This window comes from Phyllostomus hastatus, unplaced genomic scaffold (assembly GCF_019186645.2).
Source record: "Phyllostomus hastatus isolate PE091 unplaced genomic scaffold, TTU_PhHast_1.1 phas_scaffold_11, whole genome shotgun sequence".
In the NCBI taxonomy this organism is placed as follows: domain Eukaryota; kingdom Metazoa; phylum Chordata; class Mammalia; order Chiroptera; family Phyllostomidae; genus Phyllostomus; species Phyllostomus hastatus.
In genome coordinates this window covers 8108945-8131022 of record NW_025334005.1, presented here as the reverse complement: position 1 = coordinate 8131022, position 22078 = coordinate 8108945, and the positions used below count along the sequence as shown (strand labels likewise).

At 37.4% G+C, this 22078-nt stretch overlaps 1 protein-coding gene across 2 annotated transcripts in view; it reads left to right on the top strand.

The window, feature by feature from the left end:
- The window catches only part of ZFP91 (ZFP91 zinc finger protein, atypical E3 ubiquitin ligase), a 42140-nt gene that overhangs the window by 16226 nt on the left and 3836 nt on the right, over positions 1-22078 (top strand). The window contains exons 3-10 of one of the 2 annotated variants that reach the window (XM_045854951.1): positions 13170-13382; positions 13625-13661; positions 14316-14414; positions 14881-15015; positions 16895-16945; positions 17331-17409; positions 18260-18374; positions 21673-21772. In XM_045854951.1, coding sequence (XP_045710907.1) covers positions 13170-13382; positions 13625-13661; positions 14316-14414; positions 14881-15015; positions 16895-16945; positions 17331-17409; positions 18260-18374; positions 21673-21772 — 829 coding nt within the window. Of the gene's footprint in view, positions 1-13169; positions 13383-13624; positions 13662-14312; positions 14415-14880; positions 15016-16894; positions 16946-17330; positions 17410-18259; positions 18375-21672; positions 21773-22078 lie in introns of both variants that reach the window. The other variant, XM_045854950.1, reaches the window with a different exon arrangement.

Here is a 22078-nt window from a genome sequence, read left to right as displayed (position 1 = left end):
CCCATTTTAAGGTGTAAAGTTAGCTTATTGTTAAACATGATTTTTTTTCTATTTTAATGTAGGCATTATGTCTAAATTTGCCTCTGAGCACTCCTTTCACTGCAGTACATAGTTAGAGTATGTTGTGTTTTTATTTTCATTCATTCACCTTTAAGTATTTTCTAATTTCCCTTCTGATTTCTTCTTTAACTCATTGATTGTTTAAGAGTGTGTTAATTTCCACATACTTGTTAATTTTCTAGTTTTCTTTATGGTACTGATTTCTAGTTTCATTTCATTGTGATCAGAGAACAGACTTTATATATCAGTCTTTTAAAATTTGAGGCTTGTTTTGTACTAACACATGGTCTGGAGAATCTTCTGTGTGAACTTGAGAAGATTGTTTCCTGCTTTTTGGGGGCATGAAGTATTCTTTATATGTCTGGCCTAAGTTTTCTGCAGATTTGCTCGAGTCCTCTGTTTCCTAATGGAATTTCTGATTATTCTGTTCGCTAAAGTAAGGTATTGAAGTGTCCAACTAAATTTTAGTACTGCCTGTTTCTCCATTCAATTCTGTCATTTTTTATTTCATTTATTAGGTCTGTATGGGTTTATAATTCTTATATCCTGATTTATTGGCCCTTATAACAGTTTTTTAAATCTTCACCCAAGGATATGTTTTTAAGTGATTTTAGAGAGAGGAAGTGGGTGGAGGGGCAGAGAGAAACACTGATGGATTGCTTCCCATACTCGCACCCACCACCCCAGGATCGAACCCACAACCTTTTGGTGTACAGGATGACACTCCAACCAACTGAGCCACCTGGCCAGGGCATCCTACACCAGTTCTTGACTTGAACTCTACTTTGTCTGATACCAGTAGAGCTTTTTGCAGTGGGTAGAATTTTCCCCCTTCATCCCCCTCACCCCCCAAAAAAGAAATGTTGAGTACCTGTGAATATGACATTATTTGAAAATAGTATCTTTGCAGTAAATAAGTCTTTGTTGTAATTTCATATGCAGCCCTAGTAAACGAACACAAATGTTGGTACCAGAGGTGGAGTGTTGCTATAACAAAGTACCTAAAAATGTGGAAATGGTTTTGGTTAATGGCCAGTAGTGTCTGGGGGAATTCTGAGGCACTTAGTCAATAAAAAACAACCTAGATTGCCTTAGGAGACAGTTGGCAGAAATAATGGGTGTTAAAGGTGATTTGGGGAGGCCATAGAGGAAAATGATGAACATGTTGTTGGAAAATGGGGGAAAGAAAGGGGATCCTTATTACAGAGCCGCAAGAACTATGTTCTGTTCGGAGCATAGTAGAATTCTAAGTGGTAAACTTGCATTTACCTGAGAAAATTTCCAAGCAAAGTGTGGAGAGTGCAGCCTGGTTATACTAAAATTTGAGAGGGAAGAGATAAACTCAAAAACAAACTGTTAAGTAAAAATGAATCAGCTTTTGGTATCTTTCTATATAGTATTGTGGGCCCATTAACATATATTGTTACATGTTTTATGTATTTGTCTTTTAAGTCATGTAGGGGGAAAAGAGAGGAGTTAAATGCCAAATGTACAATAATACTGTTTCATGTTTACCTGTGTAATTACCTTTACAGCTGTATTTCCTCATAAGGCTTTGAGTTACTGTCTCGTGTCCTTTTATTTCAGCCTGGAGGACTCCTGATAGCAGTTCTTGTAGGGCAGGTTTACTAGCAACAAACTCCACTTTTATCTGGGAATGTTTTAATTTCTCATTTTTAAAGTTTAGTCCTTTACCTGGCAATCATCAGTTTGTTCTCTATATCTGTGAGTCTGTTTTTGTGTAGTTTTTGTTCTCTAGATTCCACATATAAGTGTAGTCATAAGGTTTTTGTCTTTTCCTATCATTCTATTTCATGTAGCATAGTAACCTCTGGGTCCATCCATGCTGTCACAAATGGTAAACTTTTATTCTTTTTATTCCCAAGTAAGATTTCATTGTATATATGTACCACCATTTTTTATCCACTTGTCTGTTGGTGGGCACTTAGGTTGCTTCCATCCCTTGGCTGTTGTTGTAAATAATACTGCAGTGAACACACGAGTGTATATATTCTTTCAAATTAGTGTTTCGGGTTTCTTGAGATACACCCAGAAGTGGAATTGTTGGCTTATGAGGTAATGCCATAGTTGAGGAAACTTTATACTCCATAGTGCCTACACCAATGATGCATTCCCACCAACAGTGCACTAGGGTTCCCTTTTCTCCACATCCTCTCCTGACACTTGGTTGTTCATTTGTTTATGATGGCCATTCTGACGGGTGTGAAATATCTTAGGGTGTTTTTCATTTGCATTTCTATGATGATTTGTGACACTGAGCATCTATTTATATGTCTGTTGGCCATCTGTATGTGTTAGGAGAAGTGTCTGTTCAGGTCCTCTGTACATTATTTAATTGGATTTATTTTGGGGGGATGTTGAGCTGTATGAGTTCTTCATAAATTTTGGGTATTAACCCTCTGTCATTGGCGAATATTTTATTTCTTTCAATAGGTTGTCTTTTCATTTTGTTGATGATTTCCTTTGTTGTGCGAAAACATTTTAGTTTGACGTAGGCCCATTTGTTTTTCTTTTGTTTCCCTAACCTGAGGAAATACATCAGAAAAATACAGCTAAGGGAAATGTCAGAGATTTTACTGCCTGTTTTTTCTTCTAGGAGATTTATGGTTTCAAACCTTACATTTAAGTCTTTAATCCATTTTGAATTGTTGTACATGATATAAGAAGGTTGTCTAGATTTATTTTTTTATATGTATCTGTCCAATTTTCCTAATACCATTTATTGAATAGATGGTCTTTATCCCATTGTATGTTCTTGCCTCCATTGTCTCCTATTAATTGACTATGTAGGAATGAGTTTACTTCTGGGCTATCTATTCAGTTCCACTGAACTGTGTCTGTTTTTATGCCAGTACACTGTACCATGCATTTTTTATTAGTATAACCTTGTAGTGTAGTTTGATAACAGGTAGCATGATACCTTCAACTTTATTCTTGTTTCTCAAGATTGTTGCTATTTGGGGTCTTTTGTGGTTCCATATAAATTTTTGGATTATTTGTTCTAGTTCTACCCAAAATGCTGTTGGTATTCTGATAGCAATTATGTTGAAGGTGTAGGTTGCTTAGAGTAGTGTGGACATTTTAACAGTGTTAATTTTTCCTATCCATGAGCATAATATATATACTTCCATTTATTTGTGACTTGTTCAGTTTATTTCTTCAGTGTCTTAACAATTTTCCAAGTTACGGGTCTCCTTTTACCTTCTTGGTTCAATTTATTCCTAGGTATTATGTTTTTGATACAATCACAAATAGGATTATTTTCTTAATTTCTTTCTGATATTTTATTATTATATACAAACGTAAATGATTTCTGAATATTTATTTTATATCCTGATAGTTTACTGAATTCACTTATCAGTTCTAGTAATTTTTTTTTGGTTGAATCATCAGGATTCCCTCAATATAGTATCATGTCTTGTGCAAATGACAGTTTTACTTCTTTTCCAATTTGGATGCCTTTTATTTCTTCTTCTTGTCTGTCTGACTAGGACTTCCCAGTACTATGTTTAATAAAAGGTGAAAGTGGACATCCCTCCCTGCCTTGTTCCTGATAAGGGAAACACTTTTAGTTTTTCTACCTTGAGTATCATATCAGCTGAGGGTTTGTCGTTTATGGCCTGTAGTATATGGAGGTATGTTCCCTCTGTTCCCACTTTGCTTGAGAGGTTTTTTTTTTATCATAAATGGGTGCTGGGTTTTTGTAAAATGCTTTTTTGACATCTGTTGATACAATCATTTGGTTTTTATTCTTCCATTTGGTTTATGTGGTGTGTCACTTTAATTGATTTGCAGGTATTGAACCAACTTTGCATCCCAGGAATAAATCCCACTTGATCATGCTGTGTGAATTTTTTTAATGAATTGCTGGATTTGGTTTGCTAATATTTAGTTAAGGATTTTTAGCATCTATGCTCATCAGGGATATTGGTCTAATTTTCTTTATTTGTGATGCCTTTATTTGGTTTCAGAATCAGGATAATGCTCGCCTTATAATAAAACAAGCTTGGAAGTCTTCTCTTCCATAAAACTTTGTAATGGTTTGAGGATTGGTGTTGATTCTTTTCTGAATGTTTGATAAAAGTCACCTGTGAAGCCGTACAGTAGAGGACTTTTGTTTGATGGGAGTTTTTTGATTACTGCTTCAGTTTCAGTGGTTGTAATCAGTGTGTTCAGATTTTCTGTTTCTTCCTGATTCAGTCTTGAAAGAGTATATGTTTCTAGGAATTAATCCATTTCTTGTAGATTGTCCAGTTTGTTGGCATATTATTTGTAGTATTTTCTTACGATGTTTTGAATTTCTGTGGTGTCAGTTGTCACTTTTCTTTCATTTCTGGCTTTATTTATTTGGATCTTCTCTCATTTTTTTCTTGATGAGTCTGGTTAAATGTTTATCAACCTTTATCTTTTCAAAGAACCAGCTCTTGGTTTCATTGATCCTTTTTTTTTTTTTTTTTTTAAGACTCGTGTATTTTCTCTGATCTTTATTATTTACTTTTTTCTGCTCACTTTGGGCTTTGCTATTTTTTCCTAGTTCCTTTAGGTATAAATTTAGATTGTTTGAGATTTTTCCTATTTCTTGAGGTAGGTCTGTATTGCTATAAATTTCCCTCTTAGAATTTCTTTTGCTATGTCCCATAGATTTGAAGTTGTTGTGTTTTAATTTGTCTCAAGGTTTCTTTTGTGATTTTTTTGCCCTTGATCTCATTGTTAACCAATTCACTGTGTAGTGACATGTTACTTAGCCTCTGTGTGTATGTGTGGTTTTCACTTTTTTTTTTTTTTTCTTATAATGATTTCTAGTTTCATACCATTGTGGTCGGAGAAGATGTTGTATATGATTTTGATCTTTTTAAATGTGAGACTTGTTTAGTAGCCTAACATGAGGTCTGTCTCGGGAAATGTTCCACGTGCACTTGAATGTGTATCTTGCTTTGTGGTGATATGCTCTAAAAATATCAATTAAACCTATCTGGTCTAATGTGTAATTTAAGGCTGTTGATTCCTTGTTGATTTTGTGTCTGTGAGCTCTATCCATTGATGTCAATGGGGTATCAAAATTTTATATTATGGCTGTATTACTTTTTGATCTCTTTTAGTTATGTCCATCAAGATTTACTTTATATATTTAGGTACTCCAGTGTTGGGTGCATAAATGTTTACAAGGGTTATATATCCTCTTGTTGGATTGATTCCATCATTGTTATGGAATGTCCTTTGTCTATTATTATTTGGCTTTTATTTTAAAGTCTATTTTGTCAGATATAAGTATTGTTGCCTACACTTTTCTTTGTTTGTTTCCATTTGCATGAAATATCTTTTTCCATCCCTTTAGTTTTAGTCTGTGTGTCTTTTCTACAAGTGGGTCTCTTGTAGAAAGCATTTATATGAGTCTTTTTTCTTATTCATTCAGCTAACTTATATCTTTTGATTGGAACATTTATTTAATCTATTTACATTTGAAGTGATTGTTGATAGATATGTATTTGTTGCCATTTTATTCATATTTCTTCTCCTCCCCCCCCCCCCATCCTAAATAGTCTCTCTACATTTCTTATAATACGGGTTTGGTGGTGATGACCTCCTTCTAGCTTGTTCTTGTCTGGGAAGCTCTTTATTTTTTCTTCAATTTGAAATGATAGCCTTGCCTGGGTAGAGTAGTTTGGGTTGTAGGTTCTTGCTTTTCATCATTTTGAATATTTTTTGTCAATTTCTTTTGGCCTTTCTGTTGACAGATCAGCTATCAGCCTTATGGGAGCTCCCTTGTAGGCAACTAACTTTTTTTTCCTTGCTGTTTTAAAGATCCTCTCTTTGTCTTAACCTTTGCCATTTTAATTATGATGTGTCTTGGTGTGAGCCTCTTTGGGTTCATCTGCTCTTCATGGACTAGATGTCTTTTTCCTTCACCAGGTTAAGGAAGTTTTCAGTCATTATTTCTTCTTCAGTTAGGTTTTCAATCCTTCATTCTCTCCTTGCAGTATTCCTGTGATATGGGTGTTGTTATGCTTGGCATTGTCCCAGAGGTCCCTTAACCATCCTCATGTTTAAATTTTTCTTTTTGCTTCGGTGATTGAGTGTTTTCTGCTACCTTGTCTTCTAAGTCACTGATATGATTTTCTGTGCTGTTCATTCTTTCTAGTGTATTTTTCATTTCAGTTATTATATTCTCTGTTTCTCACTGTTTTTTTTTTTTTATGGTGTCTGTCCTTTTTTATGTTATTGAAGTTCTCACTAAGTTTCTTTGATCATCTTTATCACCATTTTTGTGAACTCTGTATCTGGAACATTGCTTGCCTCCATTTCATTCATCCCTTTTCTGAAGATTTCTCCTGTTCTTTCATTTGTGGCATGTTTGTCTCCCCAGTTGTGGCTGCCCCTTTGTGTTTGTTTCTATGTATTAGATCAGCTGTAACCCTTAGTCTTTGTGGGGTGGTCTTACACAGTAGGTGTCCTGTGGGGCCCAGTGGTACAAGTCTCCCTGATTACCTGAGCTGGTGCTTTGTGTGTCCTTAGTGTGCATTATGTGTGCCCCCCTGTGATATTTGAGCTTTGGTTGCTATTAGCATGTCCTTGGGTAGAGAGACTCTCAGGCTGGCTGGCTGTGAGGATTGGTCATGACTACAGTGTACGAGATGCTGTGAGAGAGCCGATTCCACAAAGCAGAATTTGCCCCAGCGCAGTCAGGAGCCTGCCGAGACCTCCATCTGGGCGTGCAGCTTGTGGTGCTAATTAGATGGTGTTCTGTTGTAGTCTGAAGCCAGTCCCCCGGTATGTTTGTTCTAGGACCTCTTGGGAGGAACTCCTGTGCAGGTTGTCATCAGATGCTACCTGTGATCGTCCCTAGGCTGCATACTAGCAGCTGCAAAGTGATCCTTGGTTGGTAGCTGCCTCTGCTATGCCTGCATGTGAATTGAAGGCTCCTAGCTTTGTATGAGGCTGGCTGCCATCAGTACCAGGTCTGGGAAAGGTGAGCCAAAGGCTCACTGGACATTGAAAGAGCCTGAGGCAGTACATGATGAGTTGTGTGAGGCAAGTTCTTAGGGAGTCACCAGGAAAGTAGTGTTCACCCAGTTAATAAAGATTCAGACTCGGTGTCAGTGTTGGGTTTGAGGCCCCTCAGCAGAAGTCTCAAAGTATATCAAAGCCAGCCTCTACCTGCCTGAAACCTGTGGACCTTAGCTTTGGGGTCTCAGGAAGTCATCAGGGTGGACCAGTAGAGTTCATCAGATTATAAAGCAGGTTAACACTTGGCAGTAGGGAGGGAAGGCTCACTGCAGGAAGGTGGCTTTTACCCTACTTCTGCACTACTCAGATTCTCCCTGTGTGTCTCCATCATCCCTTGACCCCACCCAGATCTCCCTAAAGAGTTTTTAAAGAAAGTGTACAATGCAGCCCTAGGCTCGTTGCTACTGGCAAATCTCACAGCTGTGGGTAAGCTGGGCAGGGTGGAACAAGTGCAGCTCCCCAGCTTAACACTGCATACCAGCCGGGTCCCATCTGGGGTCAGTGATGCTGATCAGGCACAAGGGGGAAACAGCCCTCACCCTAAAGCCACACACAACTCAATCTCTCCATGTGTCTCTGGTATCCCCATGAACTTGCCCAGAATTCCTTGAGAATTTTTTAAGAAAAACTGTAATGTAGGCCCAGGCCGATTGCCACTAGTAACACCTACAGCCATGCACAAGTTGGGTAAGTCAGGGCCTTGGAGCTGTCAGGCTGGAGCTAGTGTAGCTCCCCTGCCTAATGCCATTTGTGGGGAATGCCCAACCCAGGAAAGATGGCATTGGTGGGCTGTGCTGGTAAGGGATTCAGCGCAGGGACATTGGAAGCTATCTTCCAGCTCTTCCAACTCAGTCTCTCCATGTATGACTCTGATACCCTCTGAGCTGCCCTCCTGCTGCCAGACCCCAGGGTGAATGCCTGCAAACAAAAGTTTGTTCTCTGTCCTTTTAACAATACGGCTGGGTTTCCAGAAGCCTTCTACTTCACCCAGGCTGATGGGATCCAGGCTGATTTTCACAACCATATGTTATGTGGGCTCCTCTTCCTGGCATTGGTACTTTAGGCTGGGGAGCCCAGCTTGTGATTGAGACCCTTTGCTACTGGATTCTCAACCACATGTGGGTGCAGGGCCAGCTGTTCTGTGTCTCTACTCTTCCAGTTTCAATGTGGCTTCTCTATATCCTTGGTTAAAAAGACTAGTCTTCAGATGGTTTTCCAGGTTGACTGTCCATAATTCACTTGTAATTTTGATGTGGACATGTGAGGAGGTGAGTATAGCTTCCACCTACTTTTCATCTTGGGAAACATCAAAATTAATGAATTTTTGTGCAGCCATTTTTAATATTGAAGATGGAAGAAAATACACATTATTGGCATATTATGCTGTATTATTTTAAGAAAGGTAAAAATGCAACTGAAATGCAAAAAGATTTATGTAGTACATGGAGAAGCTGCTATGACTGATCAAACATGTCAAAAGTAGCTTGTGAAGTTTCTTGGTACTATTGACATTTTGACCAAATAATTTTTTGCTGTGGGGCTGTCATATGCACTGGAAGATGTTTAGCAGCACCCTGGCCTCTGCCCACTAGAAGGCAGTAGCGGGAGATAGCTGGCACAACTCAAAATATCCATATCAGTAAAGTTGCTGGTGAAAATGAAAAATGTGTTTTTCATTTATGGAAGAAACTAAATGGGTGTTTTGGCCAACCCAGCAGCTCAGTTGTTGTTTAGAGCATTGTCCTCATATGCCAAGAATTGAGAGTTCCATCCCTGGGCAGGGCACATAAAACAAAAACAACTAATAAATGCATAAATAAGTGGAATATATCAATGTCCCTCTCTTTTTCTCAAATCAATCAATAAAAAGTGTAATGTTTTTTAAATATATCTTACTGATTATGCTATTACAGTTGTCCCATTTTCCCTTCTTCACTCCCCTCTACCCTGCATACCCCCTCCCACCCACATTCCCCCCTTTTAGTTCATGTCCATGTGTCACACTTACAAGTTCTTTAGCTTCTGTATTTCCCATATTTTCTTGCCCTCCTCCTATTTTCTACCTGCCTTCTATACTACTTATTCCCTATACCTTTTCCCCTTCTCCCCCCTTCCCCCTGTCCTGTTGCTAACTCTCCATGTGATCTCCATTTCTGTGGTTGTGTTCCTGTTCTCGTTTGCTTAGTTTGTTTTTGTTTTTGTTTTAGGTGTGGTTAATAATTATGAGTTTTCTGTCATTTTATAGTACATGTTTTTTATCTTCTTTTTCTTAGATAAGTCCCTTTAACATTTCTCACATAATAAGGGCTTGGTGATGATGAACTCCTTTAACTTGACCTTACTTGAGAAGCACTTTATCTGCCCTTCCATTCTAAATGAAAACTTTGCTGGATAGAGCAATCTTGGATGTAGGTCCTTGCTTTTCATGACTTAGAATACTTCTTTCCAGTCCCTTCTTGCCTGTAAGGTCTCTTTTGAGAAATTAGCTGACAGTCTTATGGGAACTCCTTTGTAGGTAACTGCCTCTGTATCTCATGCTGTTTCTAGGATTCTCTCCTTCATTTTAATCTTGGCTAATGTAATTATGGTATGCCTTGGTGTGTTCCTCGTTGGGTACAACAACTTTGGGACTCTCTGAGCTTCCTGAACTTCCTGGAAGTCTATTTCCTTTGGCAGATTGGGGAAGTTCTCCTTTATTATTTGTTCAAATAACTTTTCCACTTGTTACTCTTCCTTTTCTCCTTCTGGTACCCCTATAATTTGGATGTTGGGATGTTTAAAGATATCCTGGAGGTTCCTAAGCCTCTCAGTTTTTTGAATTCTTGTTTCTTCTTTTCTGGTTGGATGTTTCTTCCTTCTGGTCCACTCCATTGATTTGAGTCCCAGTTTCCTTCCCAACACTATCGGTTCCCTGTACATTTTTCCTTTATTTCACTTAACGTAGCCTTCATTTTTTTTTTTTTTCATCTAATTTGTGACCAAATTCAACCAATTGTGTGAGCATCCTGATTACCAGTGTTTTGAACTGTACATCTGATAGGTTGGCCATCTCTTCATCGCTTAGTTGTATTTTTTCTGGAGCTTTGATCTGTTCTTTTCCTTTGGACCATTTTGTCGTCTTGGTGTGCCTGTTATGTAGTGAGGGGCGGAGCCTTAGGTGTTCACCAGGGTAGGGCCACCCATGTTGCTGGGTTGTGTGGGGCAGGGGTCTGAGAGAGAACAGTGGCGCTGGCTCCGCTCTCTGCCAGATTTCAGTCATTTCCCTCGCTTCCCTCCAAGCAAATTGGGCCCTTCTAGCGCCAGTTTCCCCAGTGGGTGGGTTTGTGTACATTCTAGGACCCTGTGGATCTTTCCAACGAACTCTCCTCTGAGGTTGGGAGTTTCTCCTGGCACCTCAACCCCCACAGGTGTTTTCAGTTGGTGTTTTGAGGCTTTATTTCCTGGCCCCGGGACCCTGGGTTGTGTAGTCTGTCTCGCTCCCTGGTTTTGCCTGGTTTATCTGCCTGTGAATATGGTGCCATCTGGTCTGCCAGCTGTGCTGTGTCCCTCCACAGTCTGCCACCTTGCTGGGTCTACCCACTCCAGCCTTGCATGCCTGGGATCCCCTTGCACGCCTGGGGTCTGCAAGCCTCCGCTTTTTTTGCTGCAAACCCCTCTCCTCCTGGCTCCTAACGCCACCCCTCCTACCAGTCTGGATGAGTGTGTCTACTTTAACTCCTTGGTTGTCAGACTTCCATACAGCTCAGTTTTCTGTCAGTACTGGCTGTTTTTTGTTTCTAAATTGTTGTCCTTATTTTGGTTGTGCAAGGAGGCACAATGTCTACCTACACCTCCATGTTGGCCCTGTTTTTATTGTTTGTTTGTTTGTGGTTTTTTTTAAAGAAACATCTTCCTCCTTACTTCATTTAATTCTTTGTCATTGGTTTTCTATAGCTCTTTGAGCATATTTTTAAAGACCATATTCTTTGTCTTATATGGTCTCTGTTTCCTTCAGTTCAAATGTCTTGATTAACTTGCCTCTTTCTTGATTCATTGTTTACTTGGTTGCTACAAACCTTTGACTATTTCCCAGTTGGGCTTTTTTTCTTTCCCCCAGTTTTTAAAAAGATTTTATTTATTTAGTTTTAGGGAAAGGGAGGGGAAAGTGAAAGAGGGAAACAACAGTGTGTGGTTGCCTCTCATACTCCTCCAATTGGGGACCTGGCCCGCAACCCAGGCACGTGCCCTGGCTGGGAATCAAACCAGCAACCCACCTTTGAGTTTGCAGGCTGGTGCTCAATCCACTGAGCCACACCTGCTAGGTCGATTTCCCAGAGTTTTTACAAAGTTGATTCTGGCCAGGATTTGTGTGTGTGTGTGTGTGTGTGTGTGTGTGTGTGTGTGTGTGTGTGTGTTTCTGTTAAAGAACATTTTTGCTGATGGCACTCTCTGCCTGTGCTTCTTTTTTTTAAGACTGGAGTTTTGGAGAATGGGTATTAAATGGTATTTAATAAGATGGACTGTTATGCTTTATTTATGAGGATAAGCAGTTCTCATCAGATTGCTATCATTTGTCCAGTGGATAAGATCCACAGTATAAGAAGGGATTGGCATACAGTCCTTTCATCATGAAGAAGAAAAGAGCTATATTGAATACAGGAAGGTTATGGAGTGGATGTAAAAGTCCCAAGTAGTTGGGTTGAGTAAAAGAATTTTCTCCCACTAATTTAATGTTGTAATACTTGATAGTGGGTGTTCAGTGTTTCCCTTTGAAAAAAATTCTGTAATGCAGCCACAATCTATATTTCAAAGCCCTTGACTAGTCTTAAGACATGGTTTTTAGATCTAGGTCTGCTTAGCTAGCTTTGTGATCTTGAGCAAGTTATCTTCTTTGCCTTTAAGTTACTTTATAAGTAAAGCTCATTGGATTGTACTTAGAACTAGATAGTCTTTAGGATAAAGCCACATGTGAGATATTTGGGTATTAAATAGATGTGGATGTTTTCATATGTGTGATTGTAGTTTTATAGGATATATTCCTAGTAGTTGAAATAAATGTGAAAAGGTGTGTACATTTAAATTTTTGATATTACCAAATTGCCCTTGTTAGAGGTTTTCCCGTTGCACATGTGGCCATGTGTATTAGAGTCTGTTTTCCTACGGCCTTGCTAATATACAGTGTGTTTTCAAGCATTTGGATCGTTGCCAGAATGATAGGGTAACAGTAGTATCACACTACCATTTTCATTTCTCTTGTTAAGAATAGATTGAGCTTTGCTATTGTCCATATTTTTGAAAGTCATGTGTTTTTACTGAGCTTTCATTTTTCTATTTGGGTTGTTAGACTTCAATTATAATGCAACTTGCCATGCAGAAAATTATTTTATGTTTATGTAGTCAGATGTATAAGTCTTAAGATGTGAAATTTTGTGCTATTCTTAGAAAGGCCTTTTCCATTCTGAGATTATTAAAAGAATCTTGTATAATAAAATAGGCTCACTTTTAAAACACTGACTTATATAGATGCAATTAATAAGCTACTCTAGGTTTGAAAGCAAATTCCTAAGTTTTTATTATCTCTTTTGCAGATAGGGGTGACCCCTACCTTACCTCATTCTCCCTTTAAAGTATGGGAAAAAATAGGTAACAAGAATCAAGAGAAGGCATTCCCATTATGGACTTTCTTGGTTATTAAAACATTTAGATCTATGGCTTTCTCATTCCTCTGTACTTGTAGTCATTTTTCTGGGACCACTCTTTTAGTTTAGGTTCTTTTGTCTTAGATCTAAAGATTAGAATTTCATGAATTGAATTACTTTGTTATGTTTTACATACTTTTTTTTAGCATTCCACATTTTAGTAGATAAACAATATAAAATTACTATTTTGCAAAATGAAGGTGTTTCTTTAGAGATGGCAATAAGATAAGTTTTCTCTGATTTTTCTCTAATTCTGTTTCTATTTTTTGTTTTAAAAGATGAGGGGTTTTTTCCATGGGAAAAAAAGGTGTATCTCTCCTTGACTGAATTTACAGTAGTAGATATACAAAGATGGTTTTAGATATACTGTAAACTTAAAAAAGAATGGTATATGTTTTCATGTAGATCCCAAGGAAGAGAAAGAGGAAGAAGACGATTCGATCCTCCCTCAGGAAGTTTCCATTGCTACAACCAGGCCTAGCCGGGGCTGGCGCAGTAGCAGCAGGACATCTGTCTCGCGGCATCGTGACACAGAGAACACCCGAAGCTCCAGGTCCAAGACTGGTTCACTGCAGCTCATCTGCAAGTCAGAGCCAAATACAGATCAGCTTGATTATGGTATGGTGAAAACAGAACAGTTAAGAACCAGTTGCCTGTTGCTTTTAAACATAATGTTGAACATTTACGAAAAAAGCTTAACTGTTTGGGTAGGTGTGCTGAAATAAATAGGAAGGGCTCTTTTTTTGACAATTTGTAGACAACCTTTTGTGTGATTACCTTGGGCGATAATTTGGTCTCTTAGGTGCACAGAGAAAATATAGCTACATAGGTAATGTTTTGTTTGGCTTTATTTTTTCCAGAAGTTGTAGAAGAACATCAATCTACAGGTGGCATTAGGTAAGGAACATTTCATATTTAAACTCTTGGGGACATAGAGCACAATCACATTGAATTACAGTTTTTTTCTACTTTAAAGAAAATTTAGCTGTAACAGAAATTAACTTCAGTTTGATATTTAGTTTACATTCCAAATTGTACTTCATTAGAGCATTAACCGTGTAATCCTTAGTCATGTCTTAAGCATATTCTGTGTTTTGGTCAATTTCATGCTAGGCATTAATAGGAAATGTAGGTATTTAGACCAGGTTTTTGAAATTTTATCAACATCTTTTATGATAAGTCACATGATTATTTTGGATCTGTTGATAGGTCTTTTTTGATACATCAGGTTATTACATACTGTATTATAAAGTCAGTTGATTTTTAATTATTCACGCCATTGAGCTGTCATCACCTTGCCTTTATTTAACAAAGTGGTGACATTGGATTTTGAGTTCCAGTTATTCTTTAGGAAAAGGAGCTAGATTGCAATTCAACTGGATTACAAATATAAAAATTTTTGATGACTTACTGTGAATCTTTGTGTACCCCCCAGAAAATTACCTAATAATATGCAATACATGTTTTGGCAGCACATATACTAAAATTAGAAAATTCCCTCAGATATAATTGTTACACTAGAATTTCTAATCTTCATTTGCTTTTTAGTAGTGATGAGGAGGAGGAGGAAGAAGAGATGTTAATCAGTGAAGAGGAAATACCATTTAAAGATGACCCAAGAGATGAGACCTACAAACCCCACTTAGAAAGGTATGTCTCATTTTACTCTAGACATGTCAGTGAAAACCAGTTTGGAAAGCACTGTTGCATGTTTTTATTTCCCCTTGTTGCCAAACTACTAGTGGGTATAGACTTAATTTTAAGTGGATAATTACTTACACGCTTATTTTGCAAATTTAACATCTTATTATCCCTGGTACAGCCCTCTCCTCCATTATGAACTTTATTTTGATCATACCCATATTATCATTATATCTGCATGTTTTATCATAATAAGATAGGAATTGCCTGAATGCTTGGAATTTTCTATTTTTATCTGGTTTCTCTTTACAACTATAGAGAGAATTCATTTTAAGGCATCATTAGCCTCGAGTCATCTCATAGGCTTGAAATATCAATAAATTGATGTTAACCCCAGGCTTTACCTTGTTGTCAAGTTTTCCTTGAAAAGGATACTTTGCTAGATACCAGTGTTGAAATGTATTTGTGTTTTCAGGGAAACTCCAAAGCCCCGGAGAAAATCCGGGAAGGTGAAAGAAGAGAAAGAGAAGAAAGAGATTAAAGTGGAAGTAGAGGTAGAGGTGAAAGAAGAAGAAAATGAAATTAGGGAAGATGAAGAACCTCCTAGGAAGTAAGTGGGCATTACTAAAAATGGAAAGTTAACATTTTGAAGCCATTAGTGGAAAAAAGTGTGGGAGTGTGAACTGGGATTTGATGTATACATACACAGTGGGGCAGAGTAGGTTTACATTTGCTCTGAAAATACTACAATAATTAATAAGTAATAATACAATAATAAACTTTCACATATAGCTGTACACCTATTTTTGCCCCTCCCTGTCTTTGTGTCTCAAGTAGCTGACATTTGTATTGCAGGCACTCCTCAAATGCTTGAAAAGTTTAATTCAAGGCAGTATTAGAGACACATAAATGAATGGGTAAGGCAGTAGGTAGGTAAAGGGATGAAGAAGGGATAGAACAGCAAGCAAAGAATATGGCAAGTGTGGATTGTCAAAAAAGGGCAGATAAGGCAAATGTACTATATTTTGCCATGTATAATGCGCACCCACATTTTTGTTCAAACTTAAAAGGAAAAAATCTTCCATTTTAATTTTTTAATGTGATTTTTTATTTATTTATATTTAGATACTTGTTTTTTGTATTATTTTGGAGTTCTAGCATTTATTTCTGAACATATAGATATTGTTACAGCTTTCTAGAGTTATACTTTTAATTCATAAGCATAAGTAAAATAATTAAAAACATTTATATAGGTATGGAATTAGTACTACCCATGTATAATATGCATCCTTATTTTTCTTTCAAAAATTTGGGCAAAAAAAATTGCACATTATACATGGCAAAATATGGTAATGACCTTGACCAGGTGAAAAAACTTTCTGTCTAGAAACCATTTCTCATATTTTTTTAAGGTTAAGGTTTTTTGGTTCTATTACACCTAGATTATAGTTTATATTTTAGGGGTCTTAGATAATAGCCTTTCATTCTACTTTTTAAATTGAGATTTAAGCAGTAGACTTTTCACTGAAACAACTCTTCATGTAGTAACTGAGGTTTATCTAAATCTTCCATAGTACTGTATAGTTTATGAATGGTATATATTTGATTTGTGATATAGACTTACTTGAAAGTAAAATTAGTTCAGAGTGAAATCTTTAGTTTGCCAGTTATGTATGTGACTTCATGTATTCTGGGTTATCCTTTGTTTCTGCCACCTGCTCTTTGGTCTTGAGTATATACGAGGTCTGTCCAGAGGTATGCAGCCATATAATATGAAAAATAGAGACATTTATTGAAGAAGATAAAAAAACACATGAAACACTGTACATAGGACAATCACGCCTCAGTCCCCTTCAAAGTAGGCACCTTGGGACCTCACACAGTTCTCTCAATCTCCAGCAGCTGCCTTGTCATATTTTCCTGATTCTCATTGACAGTCTGAAATCTCTTCCCTTTGAAAGGTGATTTTAGTTTTGGGAAAAGCCAGAAGTCACAAGGCGCCAAATCTGGGTTTTAGGGGGGCTGAGTCACCTGGGTGATTTGATATTTTGCCAAAAACCCTGCATAAGAAGTGATGCATGAGTGGGCGCATTGTTGTGATAAAGCTACCAATCACCAGTTGCCCATAGCTGGCCTTCTGCATCTGAATAGTTTTCACCAGGGAATATTCAAGCTTAACACAAAATGTGATAGGGATTCGTTACTCTACTCATTCAGTCATTTTGAATGCAACGGCCACACAGTACACCTATTCACTCAGTGGTATCTGCTACCCCCACTAACTAGTACAGTGAAGTCATCATTGTTCACACATGTACATCCCAGTCCACTCTCCTTGGCTGCCAGGTTCCATCCATATCCAGCAAACTGTTTGCATTATATTAACTGGCTGGACTTTTTCCAGACAGGCCTTGTATGTCTTCTGCCATCCTTTACTCAATAAGCTTCAATCCAGAATATTTGAAAAATTTACTCTTTTTTAATTATAGGAGAGGAAGAAGGCGAAAAGATGACAAAAGTCCACGATTACCCAAAAGGAGGTAAGAATTTATACTTCTATGTTGTTTCAGGTGGTAGGCACTTTACTTAAATATGTAGTAATAATAATACTGCAGGAAGGGACAAAAGTAACTTTGTCAATGTCCTTGATGCAAAGTTACTGTGTTTATTTCTTTGGCAGGATCTAAATGTTTCTAAAAAATCTTAGTACTACTTTACCTTTTGAGAGTTACTAGTTTACTTTGTATTATTTTTTATAAACATTATTAAACATTTTGCAAATTCCGGTTAACTTCTAACAACTTAATGTGCAAACTATATAATAGTGTGAAGTTACTATTCGCTAATAGTGCAGTTTCAGTTAAAGGTCACTGGGCAGACTGCTTCTTTTCTGTTGCTGACTTTTTTCCTGCATGCTGATAATAGGAAAAAGCCTCCAATCCAGTATGTGCGTTGTGAAATGGAAGGATGTGGAACTGTTCTTGCTCACCCTCGCTATTTGCAGGTCAGTAAAATTGTTATGTAAGGCAGTTTTTCAGGTTGTGTACCATTACTAGTTCTCAAGCTTCATGAGACTTTATAATATGTGAATTTGTGTGGGTTAAGAAAAGAAATAAAAGTATCCAAGAACCCAAGGCCAAACAGGATTTCCTTGGAATATTGGAAAATTCCAGTGTTTCCTATTGTGGTATAATAATACTTCTGCTATGAGATGATTGTAACAACACACGAAGACACAGATGAATAGGTTTTTAAAGTGTGTATTTAAAAAAAAATAAAATTAGTAACTCAAACCAGGGATTTCTTGAATACTGTTTAAAATAAATTTTAAAACTTTAAAATGAGTAGATTTTTTTAATGTGAGTGAAGATACAGCTTATGTTTAGGTCTCACAGAAAACATGAAAGTGAAACATTAATAACTAAAGCTGACTGATATTTAGCAGCAAGTGTAACATGAGATGCAGGCCTTACTTTCTGATTCTGGCTGTGTTATAATAGTAATAGCTAGTGTTCCTGTGCTATATACCATTTGCTGCACTAAGCACCATACAGTATGATCTCTAGATTTCCCACAATATTAAGAGACAGGTGATCTCCATTTTACAAATGAGAACTGGAGCTTACAGTATTTCAATTCATATCTCCTGAGATCACACTGCTTGTAAATGACAGGCCCAGATTGGAATCCAAGGTTATTTCCATAGCTTGTGTTCTTACTTAACTAGTGGATTATATTGCCTCTCTATCCATATACAAAGTATTTGATTTTCCCTCAGTGCTTTTGACTTAGCAGAGGAACATATCTAGGAGGCCTTAAATTTTAACCCTCTTTGCTTTCTTCAACTGTTTCAGCACCACATTAAATATCAGCATTTGCTGAAGAAGAAATACGTATGTCCCCATCCCTCTTGCGGGCGACTCTTCAGGCTCCAGAAGCAACTTCTGCGACATGCCAAACATCATACCGGTACTTTCAAAATAAAATATTTTATCAAATAGATAAATGCATTATACTTTTAGGTGTAGGTTGGTAATGATACATTTTTTTCTAACATAAATCTTCAGAGTCTACAGTCAAGTGTGAAACACAGAAAAGTAAAATGTATGACATAAATTTTACAAGGGATGAACAAACCAGGGCTTTTGATTCTTTTTCCTTTATATCTGTGAGAACTTTTATGACCTGGATGATGATCTTTTGTTGAGCGAATATTGTGTGTCAACTGTGGACCAAACACTTTACATATGAGGTTTGTCCCAGAAGGTGTCCAGCCATATAATATGAAAAGTACAGGCATTTATTGAAAAAGATAAAAAACCCTGGCTGGCTTAGCTCAGTGGATTGAGCGTGGGCTGCGAACCAAAGTGTCCCAGGTTTGATTCCCAGCCAGGGTACATGCCTGGGTTGCAGGCCATAACCCCCAGCAACCGCACATTGATGTTTCTCTCTCTCTCTCTCTCTCTATCTCCCTCCCTTCCCTCTCTAAAAATAAATAAATACAATTTAAAAAAAAATTTAGAAATACATGTTTAAAAAAAAAAGAAGAAAAAGATAAAAAACACAAGAAACATTGTATGTAGGACAATGACACTTCAGTCCCCTTCAAAGTAGGCAACTTGGGACTTCACACAGTTCTCCCCGTTGCCAGCAGTCTGAAATTTCTTCTTCCCTTTGAAAGGTGATTTTAGTTTGGGAAAAGCCAGAAGTCACAGGGCACCAAATCAGGGCTGTAGGGGGGCTGAGTCACCTGGGTGATTTGATGTTTTACAAAAATCCTGCACGAGATGTGATACATGAGTGGGCATATTATTGTAATAAAGCTGCCAATCACCAGTTGCCCATAGCTGTGGCCTTCTGCGTCTGAATAGTTTTCATGGAGGAATATTCAAGCTTCATACAAAATGTGATGTAGATTTGTTGCTCTACTTGGTCAGTCATTTTGAATGCAACGGCCACACACTACACATGCTCACTTCGTGGCATCTACTGTCCCCACTGACTAGTACAATGAAGTCATTGTTCTTCACCCATGTACATTCCAGTCCACTCTCCTTGGCTGCCAGGTTGCATCTATGTTGAGCAAACTATTCTCGTTGTATTAACAATGGCTGGACTTTTTTCCGACAGACATTTTGTATATTGTTGCATATCCATCCATTCAGCATAACTAAGTTTGCTGTGTTGGTTTTATTTTGCAGCCAAGAAACCAGAAGTTTAGCAACATTAAGTAACTTACTTATGTTCACACAGCTAATTTTTGGCAAAACCAAGATTTTCTAGTTCTGCTTCAGAACTAGAAACAGAAGGTTATAGATTAGGAGTGAGAAGTAGGAAGAAGAAGCCTAAATGGTGAAGAGGTTAGCTTGTAGTTTATGGTAACCACTAAATGGCTCCTGGGACATCTGCTGCTGTCGAAGTCGTAAGCGCTAGCTATTAAACTCACATGTAAGCTCCTGCAGGAGAAATTGACGCAAAAAGAGAAACCAGATGTCTTAGTAATTCAAATTACAGAATGAATTCAAATTCTGTTCATTTTTAGCCATTGACAATTTCAGGGCAGTGTAGCTAATAGGAACAATTTGGGCTGGATATTAGAGCTAATCTAGTATGTGCCAGACACTTGATTGTTCCGTGCTACCTTCTCAATAGTTGTAGCCCTAAGACTAGGAATTGCAGTGACAGAAATGCCACGTCTCCTGCCCAGGGTCATACTGATTGATACATGTACCCTTTGCATCATTTACCATATGTGCAACTTAAGCAAGTTTCTTAACTTTTTCCCTTCTTACTTTCCTCATCTGTAAAATAAGAATATTAATGACACCAGTATTACAAGGATGAAATAATACATAATGTCTTATCACATAGGGCCTGCCATAATGGTAGATTTTCGAGAAACATCAGGATTTGAATTTAGGTCTCTTTCATTCCAAAGTCTACAGTCTTTGCATTGTGCTATGTTTCTTCAGAAGAATGTTATCTGTACTCTGTTTCTTGCTAGGTGCTGCCATTTCCCCACTCTTCATCCTGTGAGACTGTCTTGTCCAAAAGAAAACTACTTTCTGATAACCAGTTTAGACTGTTTAAGCTAAATATTACAAGCCTGCTGTGACTAACTGTTTTAGAAATTCAGTATATTTCAAATACTTATATTTGGTTAATACAATTCTGTGATGTCAGTGTAGGGTTTTCCTTTTCCAAATTAGTATATACAGGCTCTCTTTGAAAATATAATTAATTTATACAAATGGATACTCCGTTCTTGTTTGTGATACTACAGTGGAGCTGGACAAGTGGAGACCTGGGAGATACTGAGTTGTCTCTGGGTTAGAACTGTGTTTTTTTATATTACTACTCATTGTATAGAAAATAGCCTGGTAAGTATTAGTGGCATCACTTGAGCTCTTGTTGGAGATACAGAATCTCATGCCCTGCTTCAAACCTGCTGAATCAGCATCTGCGTTTAACAGGATGCCCAGGTGATAGTTCTAAGTACATTTAAGCTTGAGAAAAACTTGGCTGTTCTCCCATACTTAGTTTTAAAAGTGTTTGGGTTTGAGTATGGAATTAATTTATTTGCCTTTTAACTTTCACTGTGTTTGTAATAATTTTAAGGGAAAGGCATAGAAAATGTAGTGTTCCTTCATTCAACAAATGATATTAAGCATCTTTTTGTCCACTCTTGTGAACCAAGTGATAAGGAATAATTAAGTACAGTGCTCCTTTGCCACATAGATTCCACACTATGTTACCAAATTCTTCAAAATTCCTGTGAAATTTGGGGGTTGTGAAATGAAAGAGGGGAGGTAGTTGAATGGTATAGAAGATGCAGGGTAGGGGAGAACAAGGTAAATTACAGGTACTGTGCAGTGTATTTGATAGCAGCAACTTGAATGTTTTGAGAGAGGTGTGAATTGTTTATCTTGGGTCACATTTTTAAAGAATAAAATCCATGGGAAATGTAGTTTGCTTGCCAAGCAATTTATGCAAAATCTGGATTACTGATAAGATTAGGATTTTAGTTCTTGTCTATTTCTATCCAGTTTTTTAAAAAATAGATCTTTATGCTACTGAATGTTAGTAGCAAAAATGAAAAAAAAATCCTGTATATTCTTGATTTTTTTGTTTATCCAGTGTTTATACATTGAAAACAGTATTGCTTTTACTCTGAATAGACCTACCTAATCTGTTTATTGTAAAGTAGGGAAAAAAATACTGAGAGGGATTCTGAGTGGAACACTAACCATATTATTTTTTTTCTTAGATCAAAGGGATTATATTTGTGAATACTGTGCTCGGGCCTTCAAGAGTTCTCACAATCTGGCAGTGCACCGGATGATTCATACAGGCGAGAAGCCGTTACAGTGAGTATTTATTTATTGGTGAACATCTAGGTGCAAAGGACCATCTATCCCTCTTGAGAGTTAATCCCTTTACAAAAATCTCAGCTGCCACTATTCTTTACTTTTACCAAATTAGAGTGGGTATTGTTTAAGGGAGCCAATTAGTGGACTTTTTCTTGTTTCTTCTGTCTTCTAAACAAACAGAAGAAAAAAATCAGATTAGTGTTCATCTGGTAACTTTTCCTAGTCTTTCACAAGTATATGCTACTGACCATTGTCTGTTTGTGACCTCTTAAGTTCTCACCCTGACTCTGAATGAGAATTCTT